Source organism: Crotalus tigris, unplaced genomic scaffold (genome assembly GCF_016545835.1).
Source record: "Crotalus tigris isolate CLP2741 ecotype Arizona unplaced genomic scaffold, ASM1654583v1 scf7180000018636.906410, whole genome shotgun sequence".
NCBI lineage: Eukaryota > Metazoa > Chordata > Lepidosauria > Squamata > Viperidae > Crotalus > Crotalus tigris.
This window is the reverse complement of record NW_024097116.1, coordinates 543,158-564,003: the sequence shown is the minus strand read 5'-3', so window position 1 is coordinate 564,003 and position 20,846 is coordinate 543,158. Positions and strand designations below refer to the sequence as shown.

Here is a 20,846-nt window from a genome sequence, read left to right as displayed (position 1 = left end):
CAGCAGATTATTCTATAAAATGAAAAGGCACTGTTCCGTGCTTTAGCAGATCTTATTTCATACACAGCTGAAACTACAGATCTTTATTGCTTAAAAGGAAAGACCAATATATTTCATGTGGGAGAAATTGTTCTCTAGACTGCATATAAGCCCATATTGTGGACACAGTGATCAGAATTATAGGATTAAGATTGCACAAGTGTATAGGTAAATACACTTACCTATCAATAACATTAATTCAACTGAGTTTTACTTTTAATTGCACTATGATATGTTAGCCTCTAAAGAGCATCATGGAAATTCTCAGCACTTCCCAAGCATTCAAAAAAAAAAAAAGAAAGAAACAATTAGCACTTTAAAGCACTTTTCCTACTTTCCAAAACTCTTTGATCTTGAAAGAGCATTTGGAGAAGTTAAAAATAGATCTTAAGATTTGTCTTACTGCCATCATGTTGATGCCTTTGTTTAATCCATCACATCCTTAATATGAAAAACTGTTAACCTTGACTTAAACTGCATATACAACAGCCTATTTTTATTTTTTTATTTTCTGCTATTGATTTTCACAGAATTCATTTTGATTTTGAGTAAATTCTGACAAAATGTTCTCTTTGAATCACTTAACCTCATTCAAACAAAATGGGAATTATTGAGAAACTTGCATGCATCTATACTAATAATTCATTTTGCTAAATCCTAGTTTTCATTTCTTAGCTCCTGTGTACTAGGAGGTAATATTATACATTTATATAATTCCACAAAAACACAAAAGTAATCTTTTTTCTAACTTTTCTGAAAATTTGAAGTGTTTTGTTCCTTTTAAAAAGAATATGTTTCTAGTGGTTATGGATCTAAAGAAGTGTTTCAAAATTTGATTTATGTCTGCTAAAATCTCAAAAGTTCCCATTGTTGAGTGCAATTTCTAAGGGTTGGGCTGAAGCTGTAGAACTCTTTGTCCATTCTCATTGCTAAAGTAGAGTCTACACATGAAACCCCTTTTAAATAAGAAATAAAGGAAAAAGGGACAGAAATGACAGCATTTATATATTAATCACTCATAAGTGGAATTGAATTGAATTGAATACTTTATTTGGCCAAGTGTGATTGGAAACACAAGGAATTTGTCTCCAGTACAGAAGGTCTCAGTGTTCATGCAAAGCAACAGAATAATCATTATAATCATAATCATAATCATAGCAATAAAAGGATGGAGTAAAGAAGGTAATAAGGATAAATGTTAATACTGCAGCCATCCTACATGGGTAAATATACACAGACATTATATGACAACATTTGTTCAATCATAATTGCTTCCCAATGAACATGAATAATTTTGTGTGCACATGTATATGTGTGTGTATGGAAATAGTAGATGTTTGAATAGTTATGTGAATGAGGTGAGAATAAAGGAATTTGGAAAGACTGTCAGAAATTCATTATGACTATCTTATAACAGACAAAATCTAGGCAGTGTTACTTAGAGTCTCTTTCACACAAATTCCTCTTCCTGAGGACCAAGCAATCTTTTTCTGAAAGCCCCCTCCCCATTAACATTTTACTCTTTTCTTCCTCATTCCTAAGGCCTGGACTACATATTCCAAGAGTTGCATATTTTGGCCAGACAACCAATAGTAAAAGTCTGTATAATGTTGAGCTTGACTAACCAGGCCTGATCTTGCTTAGCTTCTTTTTTTTCCCCCTTCTACATATTTATTTTTATTAACTTATAATAAAAAATACAAAAGCAAGAGGTAAGTCAATGCCTTTTTTCTCTCCTCCCCCCCACACACTTCTCTTTTTCCTATATCCTTACCTTTGTTCCCTACTACTTGCTTTTGTATTTTTGTATTTTATACCACAAGACCCTCCTTAGCTTCTGGGGTTAGATAAAATGAAATACATACTCATGTTGACCATAAGATAACAGCCAAAAATTAGTTTTCTGCTATCTAGTGATCATTTAGCCCAGGTATTTTAAGCTTAAATTCTTGGGGTCCAATACACCATAGATTATTGCCCATGACTGCGTTATTCTGTGCAAGATAAACGCCACATAATATCTTCATTACTTATTTATTACAACATTTCTATGAGGTCAGAAAAAGGTGCTTTACATATTATGGTCAACCCAATTAACACAAACAGGTGTGCAAGTGTCCAGGTTTACATGAATTCTTCTTCAGACACAGTATCATATAAAACAACAACAACAAAAAGGAAATAGAACAGGATAAATTCTAAAACTCAAGGTAGTTATTGAATACTGTGAAGCTTGGCATTCACGTCTGTCCCCAAATATTAGCATTACATTACAATCTCTGTTATGCAACAAAGAAAATAGTGGTTCCTTTGCCCCGGAAATTCAAAAGACTAGGAGTCGTCAGCATCACCTACAAGTATCCTGACTAGGCAAAGATCAATACAGAAATATCACACTATTTCCATAAACAAAAGCAAATTATACAGTGCTATCTAGTGGTTAGAAGGAACTGAACACCCCAAACTTAAGTCTGGCACATCTTCCTGTGCAAACAGCTGATTAGCAGAATTCATTTAAACTCATTCATGCTGGCAGAGGAATTCTGGAAATTGAAGTCCACGTGTCTTCAAGTTGCTAAAGTTAAAAAACACTGATTTAAACCATCAGAACTACCTTCTCTGAAATGAGATTGGAGAGACATAAGCAAATTGCCTAGAAGGTTCCCCTAAAATTAGGGGCAGTTAGCTTATTTACGCTTTTAAAAATTATTTGCAGCTGTTACATGGCTTTAAGGCACTTATACTGAGTTGATAAAGAGTTAAGTTTATAATCTGCAAAGCGTTCGATTTTATCATGCTGCAGTAATGTGAACAGATCTGGTAAACCATTTAATTACAATATATCAGAGATGCATATGTCAGAGGAATATGAAAGCCTAATTAACAGACAGATCTATATATAATGGGTATAAATACATATATGGAATCAATTTAAGGTTATCAGTAAATCTAGACCATATGTACTATCTTCTCACTTTTACAACACAAATACGTCTTTCAAAAACAGACAACAAACCTGCATCTATTCCTTAAAATCAGGAAAATGTAGAACTATCCTTTCTATTGTAGCTCAAGCCAAAGCTCTTTATGAGATGACAATTTCCACGTTTTAAAAAAATATAACTTCAGACTGAGATCATTAAATTTAATATTTCTTCCTAAAATTACATTAACACATACATCTGAAAACAAAAGAAATATTATAGTGCAATAGGGCAAGTTGAATTTTTTTTAAAAAAATCTTCAAATTTCTTACATTGCCAACATAAAAAAAATGAATGACCCTCCTATTTAAATATTCTTTGAGGGACCTAGTGTATCTGAAATAATATTTTCTGATGAGTGGATTTCATTTTTAGTCTTTGGAAATATATTTCATGGTTCATTGATTTTCCAAAATTGGGTATTCCGATTCTTTCTTCCACTGGTCAAATATAAAACTGATGTTTTCATTTCACCTTTTAATATCTTATAAAATTGAGTTGTTCATTTTTATTCAAGGATAGCATTTCTTAAAGAAGCCACTTCTGGAAATTGCATAACCATTGGCCATACAAATGATACATATTTCAGTTGTATTAAATTGCCAAGCATATATTTGGAATAAATTGCAAACTTCAAAGTCTTTAAAAGAGCCATTACATATCAATTGACTTCAAGTACAGTATTAATTTATTGTTTAGCCCAAGCATTCCAGTAAAACATCTTCCTCACTATTTTCAAATTTGGATTATATTTGTCTCAGCTTCTTGTGTGATTTGAATTCAACACATAACCATTTATAACCAAATATGCCTATTAGCTTTTAAAGCAAATTTAGTATATCTAGACTTAAAACTTCAGACCTTAAAACACATTTACTCTTCAACACGGCCCAAAAATAAAAATAATAATAAGTGTTACTCCCAACCTCCTGAAAGATGCCCCAGTAAAACCCCAATGCTTCAATTGAACATCAGATAGTTAAAAAAAAAAAACCCATCCTCATAAGAGATAGAAAGAAAATGGATTATCTCAATTCTCTTCAAGTCTGGACATGGAATGAAGATGGTACTGATTGCACTAATAGATTTTTTCTGTCAGGATCTGGATGGGGGAAGTGCTTATCCATCCCGATTCTTTTAGACTCAGCACCTTTTGGTACAATTGAGTTGGACCACCTGCAGGGGTTAACAATTGGAGTCACTGTGTTTTGTTCCAGTCCTTCAGGAGGCAGCTCCAGTAGGTGATAGAGGGAAAGAAAAATCAGCCTGGTATCTATTCTTTCCTATTTTAACATGAAGACTCCAGATTTGAGGTTCAGTATCATCAATATGCTGACGAAACATCGCTGCCCCAGGCCAACTGGCGATGCCATTAAAGCCTTTCCTCAGTGCCTGGGGGCTGTGAAGGTGTGGAAGGGAGAGAACACACTTAATTTAAATCCTAGAAAGATGGAGTTACTCTTTGTCCAACAGGATTTTCTGTCTGGCCAGTGGTATCTCTTGACTAATCCTGAAGGAGCAGGTCCATAACGTGGACTCTCAACTCCTGCTACAGCAGCAGGTATAGGCAATGGCCTGGGAGTGGTTTCCCAGCTTTGGCTGACCCACCAGTAGAGACCCTACCTGGGTGAGAACATTTGCTACAGTGACTCATGCCCTCATTACTACGTACATAGATTACCACAATGCCTTCTATATTAGGCTACCTTCGAAGATAATTTGGAGGCTGTAGCTAATACAGAGTGCCATGGCCTGACAGCTCAGTGGCATTTCGAGACCCTACCCTAGTTACCACTAGGTTCTAATGTAAACTGCTGTGATTAACCTATAAAATCCTACATACCTTGGTGCCCAATTAACTGTAGAACTACATTCTCACAATGGAACTGACCCAATCACTTCTATCAGGAGAAACTGCTAGTAGTGTCCTATTATAGAATGCTGGTTTCTTGTTCCATCTACTATTTAAAGTAGCATTGTAGAATTTTGTCTCTAAATATAACTATATTTTATAATAATAATAATAATTGTAAAGTTGGAAGGGACCTTGGAGGTCATTTAGTCCAACCCCCTGCTCGGGCAGGAAACCCTACACCATTTCGGACAAATGACTGTCCAGTCTCTTCTTAAAAACTTCCAGTGTTGGAGCATTTACTGCTTCTGGAGGCAAGCTGTTCCACTGATTAATTGTTCTCACTGTCAGGAAGTTTCTCCTTAGTTCTAGGTTGCTTCTCTCCTTGATTAGTTTCCACCCGTTGCTTCTTGTCCTGCCTTCAGGTGCTTTGGAAAATAGCTTAATTCCCTCTTCTTTATGGCAGCCCCTGAGATATTGGAATACTGCTATCATGTCCCCCCTTGTCCTTCTCTTCGTTAAACTAGACATACCCAATTCTAGCAACCGTTCCTTATATGTTTTAGCCTCCAGTCCCCTAATCATCTTTGTTGCTCTTCTCTGTACTCTTTCTAGAGTCTCAACATCTTTTTTACATCGTGGTGACCAAAACTGGATGCAGTATTCCAAGTGTGGCCTTACCAAGGCATTGAAGAGTGGTATTAATACTTCACGTGATCTTGATTCTATCCCTCTGTTAATGCAGCCTAGCACTGTGTTGGCCTTTTTGGCAGCTGCAGCACACTGCTGGCTCATATTTAAGTGATTGTCTACTAGGACTCCGAGGTCCCTCTCACAGTTACTACTATTGAGCATGGTGCCACCTATGCTGTACTTGTGCATTTGGTTTTTCTTGCCTAAATGTAGAACCTTGCTTTTTTCACCATTGAATTTCATTTTGTTAGTTAGTGCCCAGTGTTCAAGTCTGTCCAGATCCTTCTGTATCTGAAGCCCGTCTTCTGGAGTGTTGGCTATTCCTGCCAGCTTGGTGTCATCTGCAAATTTGATGAGTTCCCCATCTATCCCTTCATCCAAATCGTTGATGAAGATGTTGAAGAGTACTGGGCCCAGAACAGAGCCCTGGGGCACCCCACTACACACTTCCCTCCATATAGATGCAGTTCCATTGAGGACCACTCGCTGAGTACGGCCGGTCAGCCAGCTACGGATCCATCTGGTGGTGGTTCTGTCTACCCCACATTTTTCTATCTTGTCAAGTAGTAGGTTGTGATCTACTTTATCAAATGCCTTACTGAAGTCCAAGTAAATTATGTCCACAGCATTCCTCTGATCCACTAATTTTGTCACTTGGTCAAAGAATGCAATAAGATTTGTCTGGCATGATCTATTTTTGACAAACCCATGTTGGCTTTTAGTAATGACTTTGTTTGCCTCTAGGTGTTCGTTGATTCGTTGTTTGATTATCTTTTCCAGGATCTTCCCAGGTATTGAAGTCAGGCTGATAGGTCTGTAATTTCCTGGATCCATTTTTTTTCCTTTTTTGAGGATGGGAACTACATCAGCTCTTTTCCAGTCCTCTGGTAGTTCCCCTGTGTTCCAGGATCTTTGAAAAATATAGTTCAGTGGCTCCGATATCACATCTGCCAGTTCCTTGAGAACTCTGGGGTGTAATCCATCTGGTCCTGGCGATTTGAACTCATCTAGGCTGGACAGGTGCTCCCTAACCATTTTCTTGCCTATCTTAACTTGTGTTTCTGTTTTGTTTTTTATGGCAGTATTTTTAATAGGTTGGTCTGTTTTTTCCCTTTGTGTAAAGACAGATGCAAAACACGAGTTAAATAGTTCTGCTTTCTCCCTGTTGTTTGTCACCTTCTTGCCACTTCCACCCACTAATGGACCAATCGTTTCCTTCACTTTTTTCTTGTTTTTTACATGTTGAAAGAAGCTTTTTTTGTTATTTTTGACTTTGGTCGCAAGCCTTAGTTCATTTTGAGCCTTGGCTTTCTTCACTTCATCTTTGCAGGCTCGGGCTATTTGCTGATATTCTGACTTAGTTATGTTCCCCTCTTTCCACTTTCTATACTTGTCCTTTTTATCTTTCAATTTGTCAGAGAGTTCTTTATGCAGCCATGCTGGTTTCTTTTGAGAGCTGTTATTTTTCCTCTTTGTTGGTATTGTGCTAGACTGTGCTTTTATTATCTCATTTTTCAAAATTTCCCAAGCTTCTTGAGTTGTTTTCCCCTTGAGGATTCTCATCCATGGAATCCTTCCCAAGCCCTCTCTAAGTTTATTGAAATTAGCTCTCTTGAAGTCCAAGACTCTAGTTTGACTGTGTTCTATTGGTTGTGCTTCTATAATGTTGAATTCTAATATTGCATGATCACTTCCTCCCAGGGTTCCTATGGCTTCAACACCGTCTATCATTTCATCTCTGTTAGTGAGAATTAGATCCAAGATGGCTAATCCCCTAGTTCCCTTCTCTACTTTTTGGGAGACAAAGTTGTCTGCTAGGTTTGCCAGGAACCTGTTTGATCTTCCACTTGGTGCGGAGTTTGTCTCCCAGTTGATGTCAGGGTAGTTAAAGTCCCCCATTACTATTGTGATGTGCTTCCTACATACCTTAGTTAGCTGACTGGCAAAAAGTTCATCTATTTCCTCTGTTTATTTAACATGGCCCTACATTTTAAAAGCCCTGCTAGATTATCATTTTTCTCCTTTTTTTTCTGTCTCCTCTTTCAGCACGCATTCAAGTTCCCCACTTGCTTTGATCAACAGCCAGCAAGTGATTACTATTGAATATCTCAAAAGAAGCTACTTTTCACATGTCTGGGGATTTATTTTGGAAAACCACACGCAGAAGACTCAGTAGGACTTCTTTCCCTAAATTTTCTTTAAAAATTCATAGGTGCCAATTAGAGAAGCAGCTAGGGTCCTTTAGTAAGCTATGAGCACACAGAATTCTAAGCTTAACTAAGTTCATTGCATTAGAACAGTGATGGCAAACCTTTTAGAGACCGAATGCCCAAACTGCAACCCAAAACCCACTTATGCATCGTCGGGTGCCGGGTGGGTGTGGCCCATTGGGTGGGTGTGGCCCATTAGGTGGGCGTGGCTGCGGTGGTAACACCAGACTGGGTGGGACTAAAAAGTTCAATCAATCAATTCCAACTTTGCAAGATCTTTTTTTTTCCCTCGAGAAGTTGAAATTGACTGATTGATTGAACCTTTTTTTTTCGTACATGGCAGCGGAGGCCTAAAACGAAAAGGTTTTATAAAACCCAGCTGAAGGCCTAGCTGAGGCGACAGCGCGTGCCCACAGAGAGGGCTCTGAGTGCCACCTCTGGCACCCGTGCCATAGGTTCGCCACCACTGCATTAGAACATACTTCACCTGCCTTTTTGTTTTTATAATTTAACTGTTCATTCACTTAACTGTTGAAACCTGGAATTGGTTGTCTAAGAGCACTGAGGTTTTTCCATCCAGACATAGAGGTTTACTGGAATCTCTGCTATCATAATCATGTCTTTTATAATCCACTGGTTGCTCAGCTGAATTGCCTTGGATAAAACTGCTGTACAAGCTGTGATAAACATACATTTTTCTCCAGCTCATACCTTCCTTCCTCTGGATCTGCTTTTTGCTCCCTCATCATCATCTTGGTATGTCAGTTATCTGATGAGATGTAAGCATGCTGCTTTCATTTTCCAATTTCATTTTCCAGCCAGCATGGCTGGCTCAGGAATTCTGGGAGTTGAAGTCCACGAGTCATAAAAGAGCCAAGGTTGCCTACCCCTGTCCTAGGCTCTCTTTCCTTTGGTGCTGCCTCTATATCTTTTGCTAAGAGGAAAGATCCTTATTTTTATTATAGCAGCAAGAACGATACAATTCCTGCAGTAAATACATCTGTGCTCCTTTTCAGGAACCCTGCTTTCCGTCATATCCAAAAGAGTGAATGGATGAGGAGTAACTCACTGTTATGTTTCATGGATTCAGCTCCACCAATTGACAGGGCAAAGTGTCTATGAAAAGCCAGCTTTGTGCATTTGGGAAGCACAAAGGATCCTGGTGCTTCCTTTTTGCCCCAAGAAAGGGACATCTACAACAGCCAAGATGGGACTCAGACATAGATAACATTTAAGCCTTCTTTTGCACCTGATGAACTTTTAGGCTATCAATCAGAATAGAGCTTCAAGGGACCTTGGAGGTCTTATAGTCCAACCCCCTGCTCAAGCAGGAGATCCTATACCTTTTCAGATAAGTAACTGTCCAGTCTTTTTTGAAAACCTCCAGTGATGAAGCACCCACAATTTCTGAAGCCAAGCTGTTCCACTGGTTAATTGTCCTCACTATTAGGAAGTTTCTTCTTAATTCCAGGTTGCTTCTTCTCCTTAATTAGTTTCCATCCATTGCTTCTGGGCTTGCCTTCCGGTGTTTTGGAAAATAAGTTGACCTCCTCTTCTTTGTGGCAGCCCCTCAGATACTGGAATACTGCTATCACGTCACTCCTAGTCCTTCTTTTCTCTAGACTGGCCACACCCATTTCCATTTTTCATATATTTTTTCGTCCAGGTCCTTAATCATCTTAGTTGCTCTTCTTTGCACTTTTTCCCAAAGTCTCAACATCTTTTTTGTAATGTGGTGACCAAAACTGGAGGCAGTATTCCAAGTGTGGTCTTACTAAAGATTTATAAAGTGGTACTAATACTTCAGCTTCATGTCTATTTAGCTCCTTGACTATTTCCATGCAGATGAAATATAAAATAAACGATTCAAAAAAGCTTTTTATGATAGAACAATGAAAATTATAGTCTCCTCCCTTTTTTGTATTATTTATACAGATCTCAGCATTCAGGTTTTGAGGGGTAATTATCTGAATTTCAATTTTATAAACTGAAAATAGTTTTTAAAAAACTCTTTTATCTGGACCATTTCCAGCCCTTTCCTTCATTGTAGCTAGTTTAACGAATATGGAAAGAGAATGGATGATGACAGAGTTCAGAAGGGGTGAGGTGTGACAGTGAAGCTGAGAGGTGTTAAGAAAAGTAAGGAAGCTGGTCATTATGTCTAGTTTTGTTCATGCACAGGTTCTCAATTAGCAACACAGAAATCTGTCCTGATGCAATTACGTTACTAAGATTAAGGTATGTTAACATATATAAAAAAATGTGCATTTTGTCACCCATGTTATCTTTTCACCCAAATGATTCTCTGCAGAGGATCACTGAATACTAATGAATACTAGCTGATAGTAGAAATTGTTCCCATTGGAAATACTGCACTTCCATTTCAGCTGCTTCAACAAGCTACTTTTCTGGGCACATTTTTTGGAGAGAATATCCAAATGAAAAAAGAAATCCTATTAATAGGGATAGAAATGGAAATTTCAGCAGGTATAGTTTATCAAGAAAAATAGAAAATAGCTCTAAGAAGGTTTAAGGAGATATGAAATGCTTCTCATTTCTATGGGGGAGAATTTGCAGAAGCCCTAGTATAGATTAACGATCGTAATATTTATTAACAATCAGAATTTACCCTTCTTCTGTTCTTGAAAGCGACCAGAAAGTTATCTATAAATGAAAAGCAGATAAAATATCCTGATAGTCAGATGCATATTTGCATCAGTGTTAGAGTTGATGAGTAAAGTATAAATATGCATTACCATTCACATTTTTATTTATCTGTGAATATTCTACAATTAGGAGCTGACATGCTATAGGAGATCGTCTAAGTAAAAAGATAATTGAGATGACATTGCCAGTTCAAATATACAATCTCCGGTATCTGTTAACACTCCTCAATCTGGATGTTTTGCAAAAGACTCTTGTATTGCTGTTGTGAACTTATTCATGAAGCTCAATTATAGCAATTAGACACTAATTCAAAGAACTCCCACAGTGTATGGAAAAACCCTAATTCTTTTTCTTGACTTTGTTGGAGGAAAAATACCACAGGGCTCATCCTACAATAATTGATAACTACAATAATTGATCCATTCCATATCATGCAATAGAAAAAAAATTTCCATAATACCCAATGATGCAGTAGGTTCCAACCCAATGATGCAGTCAATTAAGAATTTCTAAATAATTACATATTAGTTTACACATGAATATATTTTCATAAAAGCTACAATTTATTTGACATCACCAACTATTATATGAATAACATTTGACCTAAATTTGAGACATCCTGCTACAGCAAATTTAAGTTGCAAAAGGTTTGCAGATGAAGTGTCTAAGGCAAGTTTCACATAATTTAGCTAAAGCATACCTATTGCATCTCTAATTATATTAAGGGTTTATATTTCATGGAGTTGTTTAGATACGGCACAGTCCTTCAGACCTTCTTACCTCATTCCAAAATATATGATATACATATATCCAAACTCAGACAATTGTTCATTCCAGATGAATGATATTCAGACCATCTTCTTCAATCTATTCCAAATGCTGTTCTCTTTTTTCAACTAGTCCACCCCTATTAAAACTATCATTTTCTACCTTGCTAGCTCTTAGACTATATTATAACATGATTTGACAATGAGATTATGTAAACCTAGCCACTTTTACATATTATATATACGCAATGCACTTCTGCAATACACAATTCTCATAAACCACTGAACTGTTTTCTCCAGCTGCTGTATCCCTGGGCAAGATTTAAAGGTAGGAGCAGTTTCACACTAGACAGCACAATGGATGTACATGCCTATCTCAATTAGAGTGAACAAGAAACAGTCAACAAGCGACAAGATACACAGATCTTTTCACAGCAGATTGGATGTTGCCCAAGTCCTCTGTGTAATTGTATTCAATTGCGTGCAAGTGAGCATGCTTTAAAACCTTAAGTGTTTTCAGGAGTGAAATGAATTTTCTTACCAATCTTGTTACAAGATCCTCATTCCAATGAATTTTGAGCTTACACATTTGCTCAACCTCATGAAAGCAAATAAAAGGCATTGGAGGTTATGTATCAAGGTTTATTTTGAATTTCTATATCACATCATGGATCCTTTTCCTGGGACTAAATTATATTTTATCTTTTATTTTCTCTTAACTGCTCCTGCATATTTTCACCAACCACTATCTTTACATTCCTGTATACAAATATCTTTGAGAGTTCAAATTGCTTCATCTTCTCTGCATCCCAACCCATCCTTTGGACAGATATAGGCAGTCCTTTGGACAGATATAGGTAACAGCAGGAAGTGACAACAGGAAGGAAGAAAAGGGAGGATTCCACCATGTAAGCAATTTATTTTAGTTGTAGCCATGACTGCAATTCAAGTCAAAAATAACTTCATGACATCACACAATTAGAAACACATTAGGAGACTCAGAATGAATTAATAAGTAAGTTTATCATGACTGTCAACACAATAGATGAAATTAATTGTAAACTTTTCTAATATATATAATGAAAAGCAATAGAGTAACCCATCTTCTAAGAAAACAAAATTAAAACAGCCCAATTGTCCTACTATTTCCAAGATAAAGAACTAGATTCTAAGCTGACTTGACTTGAAATTCACACATTGTTTTTTTCCCACATTCCTTAATGATTCTGCCCTTTTTCTGTTGTGTTTTATCCATTCTTTAAAACATACATTTCAGTTTAATTCCTTTTATATCATGAATTTTTAGGGATGGTGCAGATGATTTGGCTTCCACTTACTTTCAGTTTTTCCTGTTCTGATTAACAGCACAAGAGTCTTCCATGATGAAGAAGCAACCCAAATTCTGGATATGTAATGCTTGCACTAACCAGGAGTCTTCTCATAAACATATCTTGCACCAGGCAATATGGTCTTCTTCAACACCAGATATATCTAAAGATGCCTGCTAATGACCATCAAGTACAATTTAGTGTAATTTGAAAAGAAATGGGAAGCTGGCATGCTGCCACAAAGAAAAGCACCAGATTTCAATAGCATCTTGTTTTTGGCCCATGTGTAAGCTGCAGAGGCCTGTCAAAATGAGAGGGGGAGGGAGGGAGGGAGAGAGAGAGAGAGAGAGAGGGAGGGAGGGAGGGAGGGAGGAGGGAGGGAGAAATATGATAGATAGAGAGATGTTAGATATAGCTAATTTGTGTCTTCAAATCAGTATCAAATTCTTCTGGTAACTGTCTGGATGAGTTCCTGCAATTTTCTTGGCAAGATTTTTTACAATAGTTTGCCATTGTCTGTTTCTTAGGTTTGAGAGAGAATTTCTGGCCCATGGTTACCCAGCTAGCACTGCACCTAAGTCAGGACTAGAACTCATAACCTCCTGGTTTCTAACCTGGTGCCTTGACCAATACACTGAATTGTTTCTCAAATAGATATAACTTAATAGAAAAAAAATGTAAGCTGAGGTGATAGGAAGCATCACAGAAAACTGCAGAGGATGGTAAAAAAGCAACCTCTTCAGTTTGCCATCTGGTCAGTAAGTCTTTCATTATAGGCCATACTTATTTACTTATTTTTAATTATGTATGTCCCACCTTTATTAATTTTAACAATAACTCAAAAATGAACATATTCAATACACCTTCATCTTCCTATTTTCCTCACAACAACCCTGTGAAGTGGTTTGGGCTGAGAGAGAGTCACCCAGCTGGATCTGATGGCTAAGGCGGAATTTGGACTCACATTCTCCTGCTTTCTAACCTGGTGCCTTAACCGCTAGACCTGGGGTGTCAAACTGCCAGCCCGCGGGCTGGATACGTCATGGCAAAACCATGCCCACCCCATTGCTGGTAGTGGAAAAAAAGTCACGATACGGCACAACATGTCATGTGACGTTGCAAGTTTGACACCCCTGTACTAGACCAAACTGGCTTTTATGCCATCGCAAACTTGTAGCAACCATTCTATGAAAAGGCACCTCTCTCTGTCCCCACAATATCGCCATTGTGAAAAAATCCACAGCTTAATCTCCTAATTCCTGATGTGTCCTTAGCATTTAGACCTGTAAGGCTATAAACATATATTGAGTAAGAGACTGTCATCTCAAGTATCTGGATGAAACTCAGGATGAAATCTCACTAAATTTATTGGAGATTAGTCCTAGGTAAAAACTCATAGCATTTCATGCTAAAATAGCAATTCTATGGACTAAGGAGTAAATTCCCAATGAATTAGGCAGCATTTAACAGAACCAGAATCGTTCCACAATTGCCCTCTTATGTTATGCTAGGCACATCAACAATTACATTATGATGAATCAATACTATTCTAAATGGATTGCTAATGGCCGTGGTGGCGAACCTCTGGCACATGTGCCACAGGTGACACGCAGAGCCCTCTCTGTAGACATGTGCGCCGTCACCCCAGTCCTAGGCTTTCAGCTGGGCTTTAGGCCTCCGCGGCCGTGTGCAAAAAAAAGGTTCAATATATCAATCAATTTCAACTTCTCACGAAAAAAAAAGACCTCGCAATGTTGGAATTGATTTGTTGAACTTTTTAGTCCCACCCAGTCTGCTGTTACTACCGCAGCCACACCCACCCAATGGACCATGCCCTCCTGGCACCCAATGATACATAAGTAGATTTTGGGTTGCAGTTTGGGCACTTGGTCTCTAAAAGGTTCACGATCACTTGCTTATGGTCAAGTACAAGACAGCTGAAACAGGATATCTACCCTAAAATACTGTGGGAACAATCCAGAGAAAGAAATATTTTGGGGAAGGCAGAAAATATTCCCCCAAAGGATTTTAAAAGCAGAAACCACTCCCCCCAAGTCTCTCTGCCCCAAACAGAAACCACATCTGCATGCAGATGTGATAATCTTGTCAAAAAGATTAGAGTCAGGAAGCTGAGATTAAAAAGAAAGATCCCTAGAATCACACCAAAAATCCAACACTCATCAGCCACAGCCACAGGGAAGCAGGATATGACCTTTGGGACATAATAGGATTAACCCACCACCATCAGAATACCAGAAAGACACACTTAGACTCAGGTCAAAGTTCATGCCACAGGAACAACTCCAAACAAAAGCCCAAGAAGATATAAAAACCCATTCCTTACTACATGTGGACACTTTTTTTCCAGAGTCATCTTTCTGTCTGGCTCTCCTCTTCAATAAACTACAACCTTCTTTCTAAAGTAGTCTCCATGTTTGTTTATTTCCAGCTTGGGCTGGACCTTGATGAAGATTTTTCCTTCAACAATACAAAAAAAGAAATATATAGCTTCTGAAGTGGAGGCATGACTTTAAATATGTATATGTTTCTCCTGACTTCATTGTTTTCCCAGCTCTATTTCCAACCATTCCTTCATGCATTAAAAACAAAATATGTTCTTGTGGAAATCCACAGGTACTTTCTTCACAAGTACCTGTGGATTTCCACAGCCGCATTTCCTTATCTCTCTCAAAACACATACACAGATGCACACATGCTCACACACTTTTTCATAATGGGTCTGCTTTTTTTTAATTTTTAATTTTTTATCAGCTTATCAGAATGTAAAATGCAAAGAAAATGAGAATAATGGGAAACTAGGAGAGCAAAAGGGGAAAAGAAGAAAATATGAGGTAGAAAGGAGGGGAAGGCATTGACTTCTGACTCTTTTTAGCACAGCAGAAGCTAATAACATTACAGTCTCCACTTTTTACTTTTAGACAATAATATATACTAGTCATTTCTATAAGAACAAACCTATCTAATCAGCAAAACCAAAATCAAAGTTTTTTTTCCTTCAGAAGCACAAAACCCAGAAGCAGTTTCCAATGGAAACAAAATTAGATACTGTATGAACTTTTCTTTGAATAAAGCGATCAATTTAACCATCATAATGGGTCTGCTTTTGACAGTATACTATGCATATGCTTTTCCTTCCATCCAACAGTTGAGGTGAATGGATGAGAAATTATTGCTGATTCTTATAGAAAATTGTATGTTTATGCTCTGAAATATAAGGGTTAATTATCGTTATTTTAGCTTGATTGGTTTACTTCCTTGCTCACTCGACTTTTCTCCAGCCCCCATGAAAGTTCATTTCCTTTTTTCAGCAAAGAGCAATTATCACTTGACAATTAGTGACCAAGATGTGGTAACATCTGAATTTTCATGATTATACAATAAAATTTGAGGTAGCACTTCAGAATGAACAAGCCTTTGAACGTACTGAGCCTTAAAGTATGCTGCTGCTTATTTGTTATATTTTCAAAAAGGAAGCTATAAGATATAAGGTGCTAAAATTAGGTAGGAAATTACAGTGAAATACTCTTTCTCTGTGTAGGTACATGGAGGAGGGCTTTTAAGGTAATTCCTGCTGAGTTCAATAGAATCTACTTTCATGGGATTAAGTTATCAGAGCGCACCTTTGCTTATTTTTCCTCTCCAAACTACAGTTTTTATACAAACCATTTATACACATCTGTTATCAGAGGTTTCTAGAAACTACAACAGCAAAAATATAAAAGGATCTTAGCTCATGATGAAGCAGTAGCTTTGCATGGATTTTGAACCTTCAAGCAGAGCAAAGAAAATTTCTGGAGTTGACAGTCAGTGTTGATCATACTAAACTAGACAGATTCTATAAAAGGCAATTCCCTATAATCCTAATTGGATTATAATACTAAAAACCCTGTGCTCACTTTCTTAACAATAAGCTTCTGTAAAACTGTACCACTTGTTTAGAAGCATGCAAATACACCTGCATTTTTGCACTAGGTCATACTAGAAACGAGAACTGGCAATGTCTAAATATCATATATTGTATAAGACAACGCAGATCTTTGGATCCAGTTTCAAAAGACGCTTCATAGCACCTGTGTCTGTTCCCATGATATGTTTTTAATAAGACAAACTTTATAAGATCAATAATGCTCTAAACTCAGGATCCAAAGAGTCTAGAAAATCATACAGAGTATACAGTGAATCTTAAGTTTCCAGGTTTTCAGGGGATTTGGCAAAATTTTTGCAATGGATCCAGGTTTGCTGGCCGAGGAGCATAGCAGCTGTTGGATTATGTTGGCCACCAGCAAGCCTGTTACTGATAGGCTATCCCACCAGTTCACTATATTCCCAGCCATCTGCCCTATCCCTTTTCCTGAGAGCTCAGCTGCCTATCTGCTACCTGTCCTCCCAGCCTTGGCTTGTGTGCTGTATAAAAATTGATGGTAAACCGCATCTGCCTGTAGGCTGTAGTTTGCCAACTCCACAAGCGGAGGGCTACATTTTCACAGCAGTTGGCATCATTTCTGTAATATAGCATCATGCAAGTGACACATTGTTTACAGAGAGGTGCCATCACACATATTATATAAAATAATACAAATAGCATCACAACAGAAATGACGTATATTACTGTGATCATCTTACCCTGCAGTTCAACAGAATTCTGTGAATAATCCTCCTCTCCTAATGAAGCTGTTACATCAGTGATCCTCAACCTGTGGTCCGCAGATCCCTTGGGGGATGACCACAGTGTTGTCACAGGGGATCCTTGAAGACTTGAAAAAAAATGGTATGATTTAAAATCTTGAGCTAAGTCTTAGGCATCCATGGCCATGGTCGGTGGCCACAAAAGGTATTTAAAGGGGTCTGTGGTGAAGAAAAGGTTGAGAACGACTGTGTTACATCATCATTTTGCAGTCTAAGGTAATGAAACATCTGCAAGAAAATAAAAAAACTCAGAGAGCACCAAGGACCCCCACAATCTAGTTTCTTTGACATCAGATCTACTGCAATCACTCAACTTGAAAAATTACTCAGAAAATATCTATCTTATTAACTCCTAAACAAACTTCTGTCTGGTAACTGTCCTATACAACAAGTTAGTCTTTTCCAGCCCAGTGGCCTTCAGAGCTGCTCCATCACTTTCTCTTTGCATGTCCAGGTAACTTCAACAGAGAGTACTATATTTGAGAAGTGATGGAATCAGTGATCGGATTCAGCTGGTTCGCACCACTTTGGCAGAACTGGTAACTAATTTTTTGTTGCCCAGGCCCAGAATAGATTTCTGGAAGTGATATCCACACAGAGAACATATTTGAATCCCACCCACTGGATGGAATGCATTGACAATGCATTGGGAAAACATTATATGTCTTAGCTATTGACACACCTCCCAGAAAAGTACATCGCTGCTAAATTATGACCAAAATTAACATCCAGGTATGCTTGAAATCACACCCAAGCATATAACGCACAGCCCATTGCGTAAGCACCATAATGAGATTTATGTTAAGCTTACTTATCTGGCTGCATTGCCAATCTGCACTGGCAAAACGAAGTTATTTACAGACTCTCCAAGTCCTCATTTTAAAATGGATAAATGCATGTCCCATGGAAATTGCTAATAGAGGAATCACATCTACTTTGGGGGAAAATGATTGGAGCTAGGATACAGACTTGGGGTCTTTTAATGGCAATGATCACAGGTATTTCTTTTCCTTTTCATTCTGAGTCATTTTTAACTCGCTATTATCTGAAACTTACAATTTGAAAATCAGTTTCCTTCTAATGTAACAGAATATATGGAAAAATGATGTTAATATTTATTTTTCTGAAACCTAAAAATTAGTATGCAAGTGAACTATTGAAGAAACCAGTTGTGTGGTATGTACATGGGTTAGGTAAGATAAAAGTATATGGGCACTATCAAATCATGAAATTAAACACCTAAAAGAATTACGAAAAGAAAATATTACTTGAAAATAGAATAAACATAGGATATGATTCAAATTATTTAAAAAAATCATTAGTGTGGAATATGACAACCATGGAATGTTATAGAAAGAATGAAATACTAAATTACATTAATTTTATATATATAGATAGATTTAGTTTGATTTCTTTGGTTGTTTTTCTACTTAAAAATATGCAGGACATTGGGATTACAGATGCCTATAATGGTTGAAAACAATGAATGTCTTGAAAACATAATTTGTAATAATGTGTAATAACTTTCTACAGATATCTTTCTATGGAAATAATTTATGAGTCTCTCAGTTTGACTGTATTGCATTCAATGGTTCCATAAATGTTTCTTAATCCTTTTAACATAATGACAGTGGCCTTTTCTTCCAGTAAAGCAATAAGAATTATTATCCGCATATACCAGAAGAGTTTGCAGAAGTATCCATGAAAACCTAAAGTAGATGTATACATTCGTTCTTCCAGTTAAATGAAAACATTAGTCTGCAGACTTAAAATGAAACACACGAACTAGAAAAAATGCAGTACATGCTTTCTATTAATTAGGAATATATTGTCTATGTCCCCTTCCTAGTAAACCATTGCCACTATCTTCCTTAATTTTATGTAGAACATGTTATTTAATAAATTAATAAAAGGCAGACAATTAAAAAGAAGAAAAAAATAACTGTGGTTTTCAGACCAAGTAGAAATCTCAGTAGTAAATATTCAAATGAGCAGCAGATGCATCTTATCAGCCCACAGACATGTAAAATATATCAGTTTGACTATTGTGGGGCTGTATAATCTTCAGATTCCCATTTCACAAACTACAGATAGCCATATTCAACTGGTTCATTAGTTATTTCTCTACTATACCTTAAAGAGTCTCAGCCCTACAAAGTAAACCAGGCTAAGAAATTAATGTCAAATAAGTCGAGACTACTTTTATTTTATCAGCCATAACAGCAGAATTTTGCAAATCTGAATGTGTCTTCCCCCTTCCTCTTCCTTCATTTATTTTCCTGTGAACTAAGGAAGAGCTTATCTCAGTGGTAGCGAATCTATGGCACAGGTGTCAGAGGCAGCTCTCGGAGCCCTCTCTGTGGGCACGTGTGCCGTTACCCCAGCCGTGCCTCCACCCGCAACCCCCTCCTCACCAGCAGCCCTCCTGGAGGAGAGTCGCCCCCGAGTGTGGCCCACATGGAGTAGCGCAGGCAAGGACATGGCAGCCAGGCAGCGTAGACAAGACTCTGCCCTCACGCCCCATCCCGCACAGTTGATGCTGCGGGGCGCGGGCAGAGGGCGTGGCTGCCATGGCGCTGCTGGGCTGCCTGGGTGATTTGCAGCAGGCCCTGGAGGCAGTGAATGGCCCTGTGGGCAGGCAGGGTGGGGGCGGGGCAGGAAGTGGAGCAGGGGTGGGGCCAGTTTTTGGGCACTCGGTCTCTAAAAGTTTCGCCATCACTAGCTTATCTGATAAGGTTTCTCAAATTATTATTTTTGGCCCAGGCTTAAGCCCTTCTTATCTGACCTTTGCCTTGGTAGCAGTTGTACTTCCTGTCCTTCAAGGCCATTCACTCTGCTCTCTACAAACAGAAAGTGAAAAAGAAAGAATTTCAATAATGTTAGGACTATGAATTGCAGAACTAATGCACGAACAGGTTAGAGTTACCAGTATTTTCTCCAATTACACAACTGGAAGAGGAGGCAACCTCAGTGAACTTTCTTTCCCTGCCCCCTTTTTCTTTCCCTTCCTTTCTTTTCTGTACACAACATTGGTGCATCTGTCTACCAGAAGTATGAGACTCTATCTGGAGAACTATGGGGAAAAGACCATTAATGTCTATTATGGTTTGTTCTGATGATTAGACAGGATAGATTACAGAAAGAAGAGAGTTATGTTGTAATGATAGAGTCCCATTTTCTGTCCTGCCCTCTCTTGGTTTTTTCCTTCCTCAGCTGTATCCTGATGTTTTACTTCTAAGTTGTCCTCAACTGTAGATTAAATTGCCAAATGTCTGGTCCCTGTAATACCCTATTTTCAAGAGCAGAATGTAAATTAGAGTTTTATATTTAAAACAAATTGGGGGGGAGGGGAATCTAGTTTTTTAATATGTGTAACTATGTAATTGCATCTCCTCCCTGCAAATAAATAAATAAAAAAGAATGGCAGAGACCATTTTGGCATTCAATATGAAAAATATAGTTGTTTTTGTAACTATTAACTATTTTCTTATCTCAATGCCTCAAAATTCTGTAAATCTGGGAAGTTCACAGTTGTTGTGAGCCCTGCTGAGTTTTAAATGTTTATTCCTTTAATTTACAAATGCTCATACACCCGTCCC

The 20,846-nt window shown here is 37.7% G+C and overlaps 1 protein-coding gene across 4 annotated transcripts in view; it reads left to right on the top strand.

Annotated features, from left to right (window-relative positions):
* CRB1 (crumbs cell polarity complex component 1) overlaps positions 1 to 20,846 on the top strand; it is a 141,189-nt gene that overhangs the window by 64,842 nt on the left and 55,501 nt on the right. The window contains exon 1 of one of the 4 annotated variants that reach the window (XM_039355209.1): positions 18,100 to 18,245. The exons of the other annotated variants lie outside the window; for them this stretch is intronic. Within the exon in view, the coding sequence (XP_039211143.1) occupies positions 18,140 to 18,245 (106 nt within the window). The 5' untranslated portion in view covers positions 18,100 to 18,139. Of the gene's footprint in view, positions 1 to 18,099; positions 18,246 to 20,846 lie in introns of those variants that run through there. 4 annotated transcript variants of the gene reach the window in all.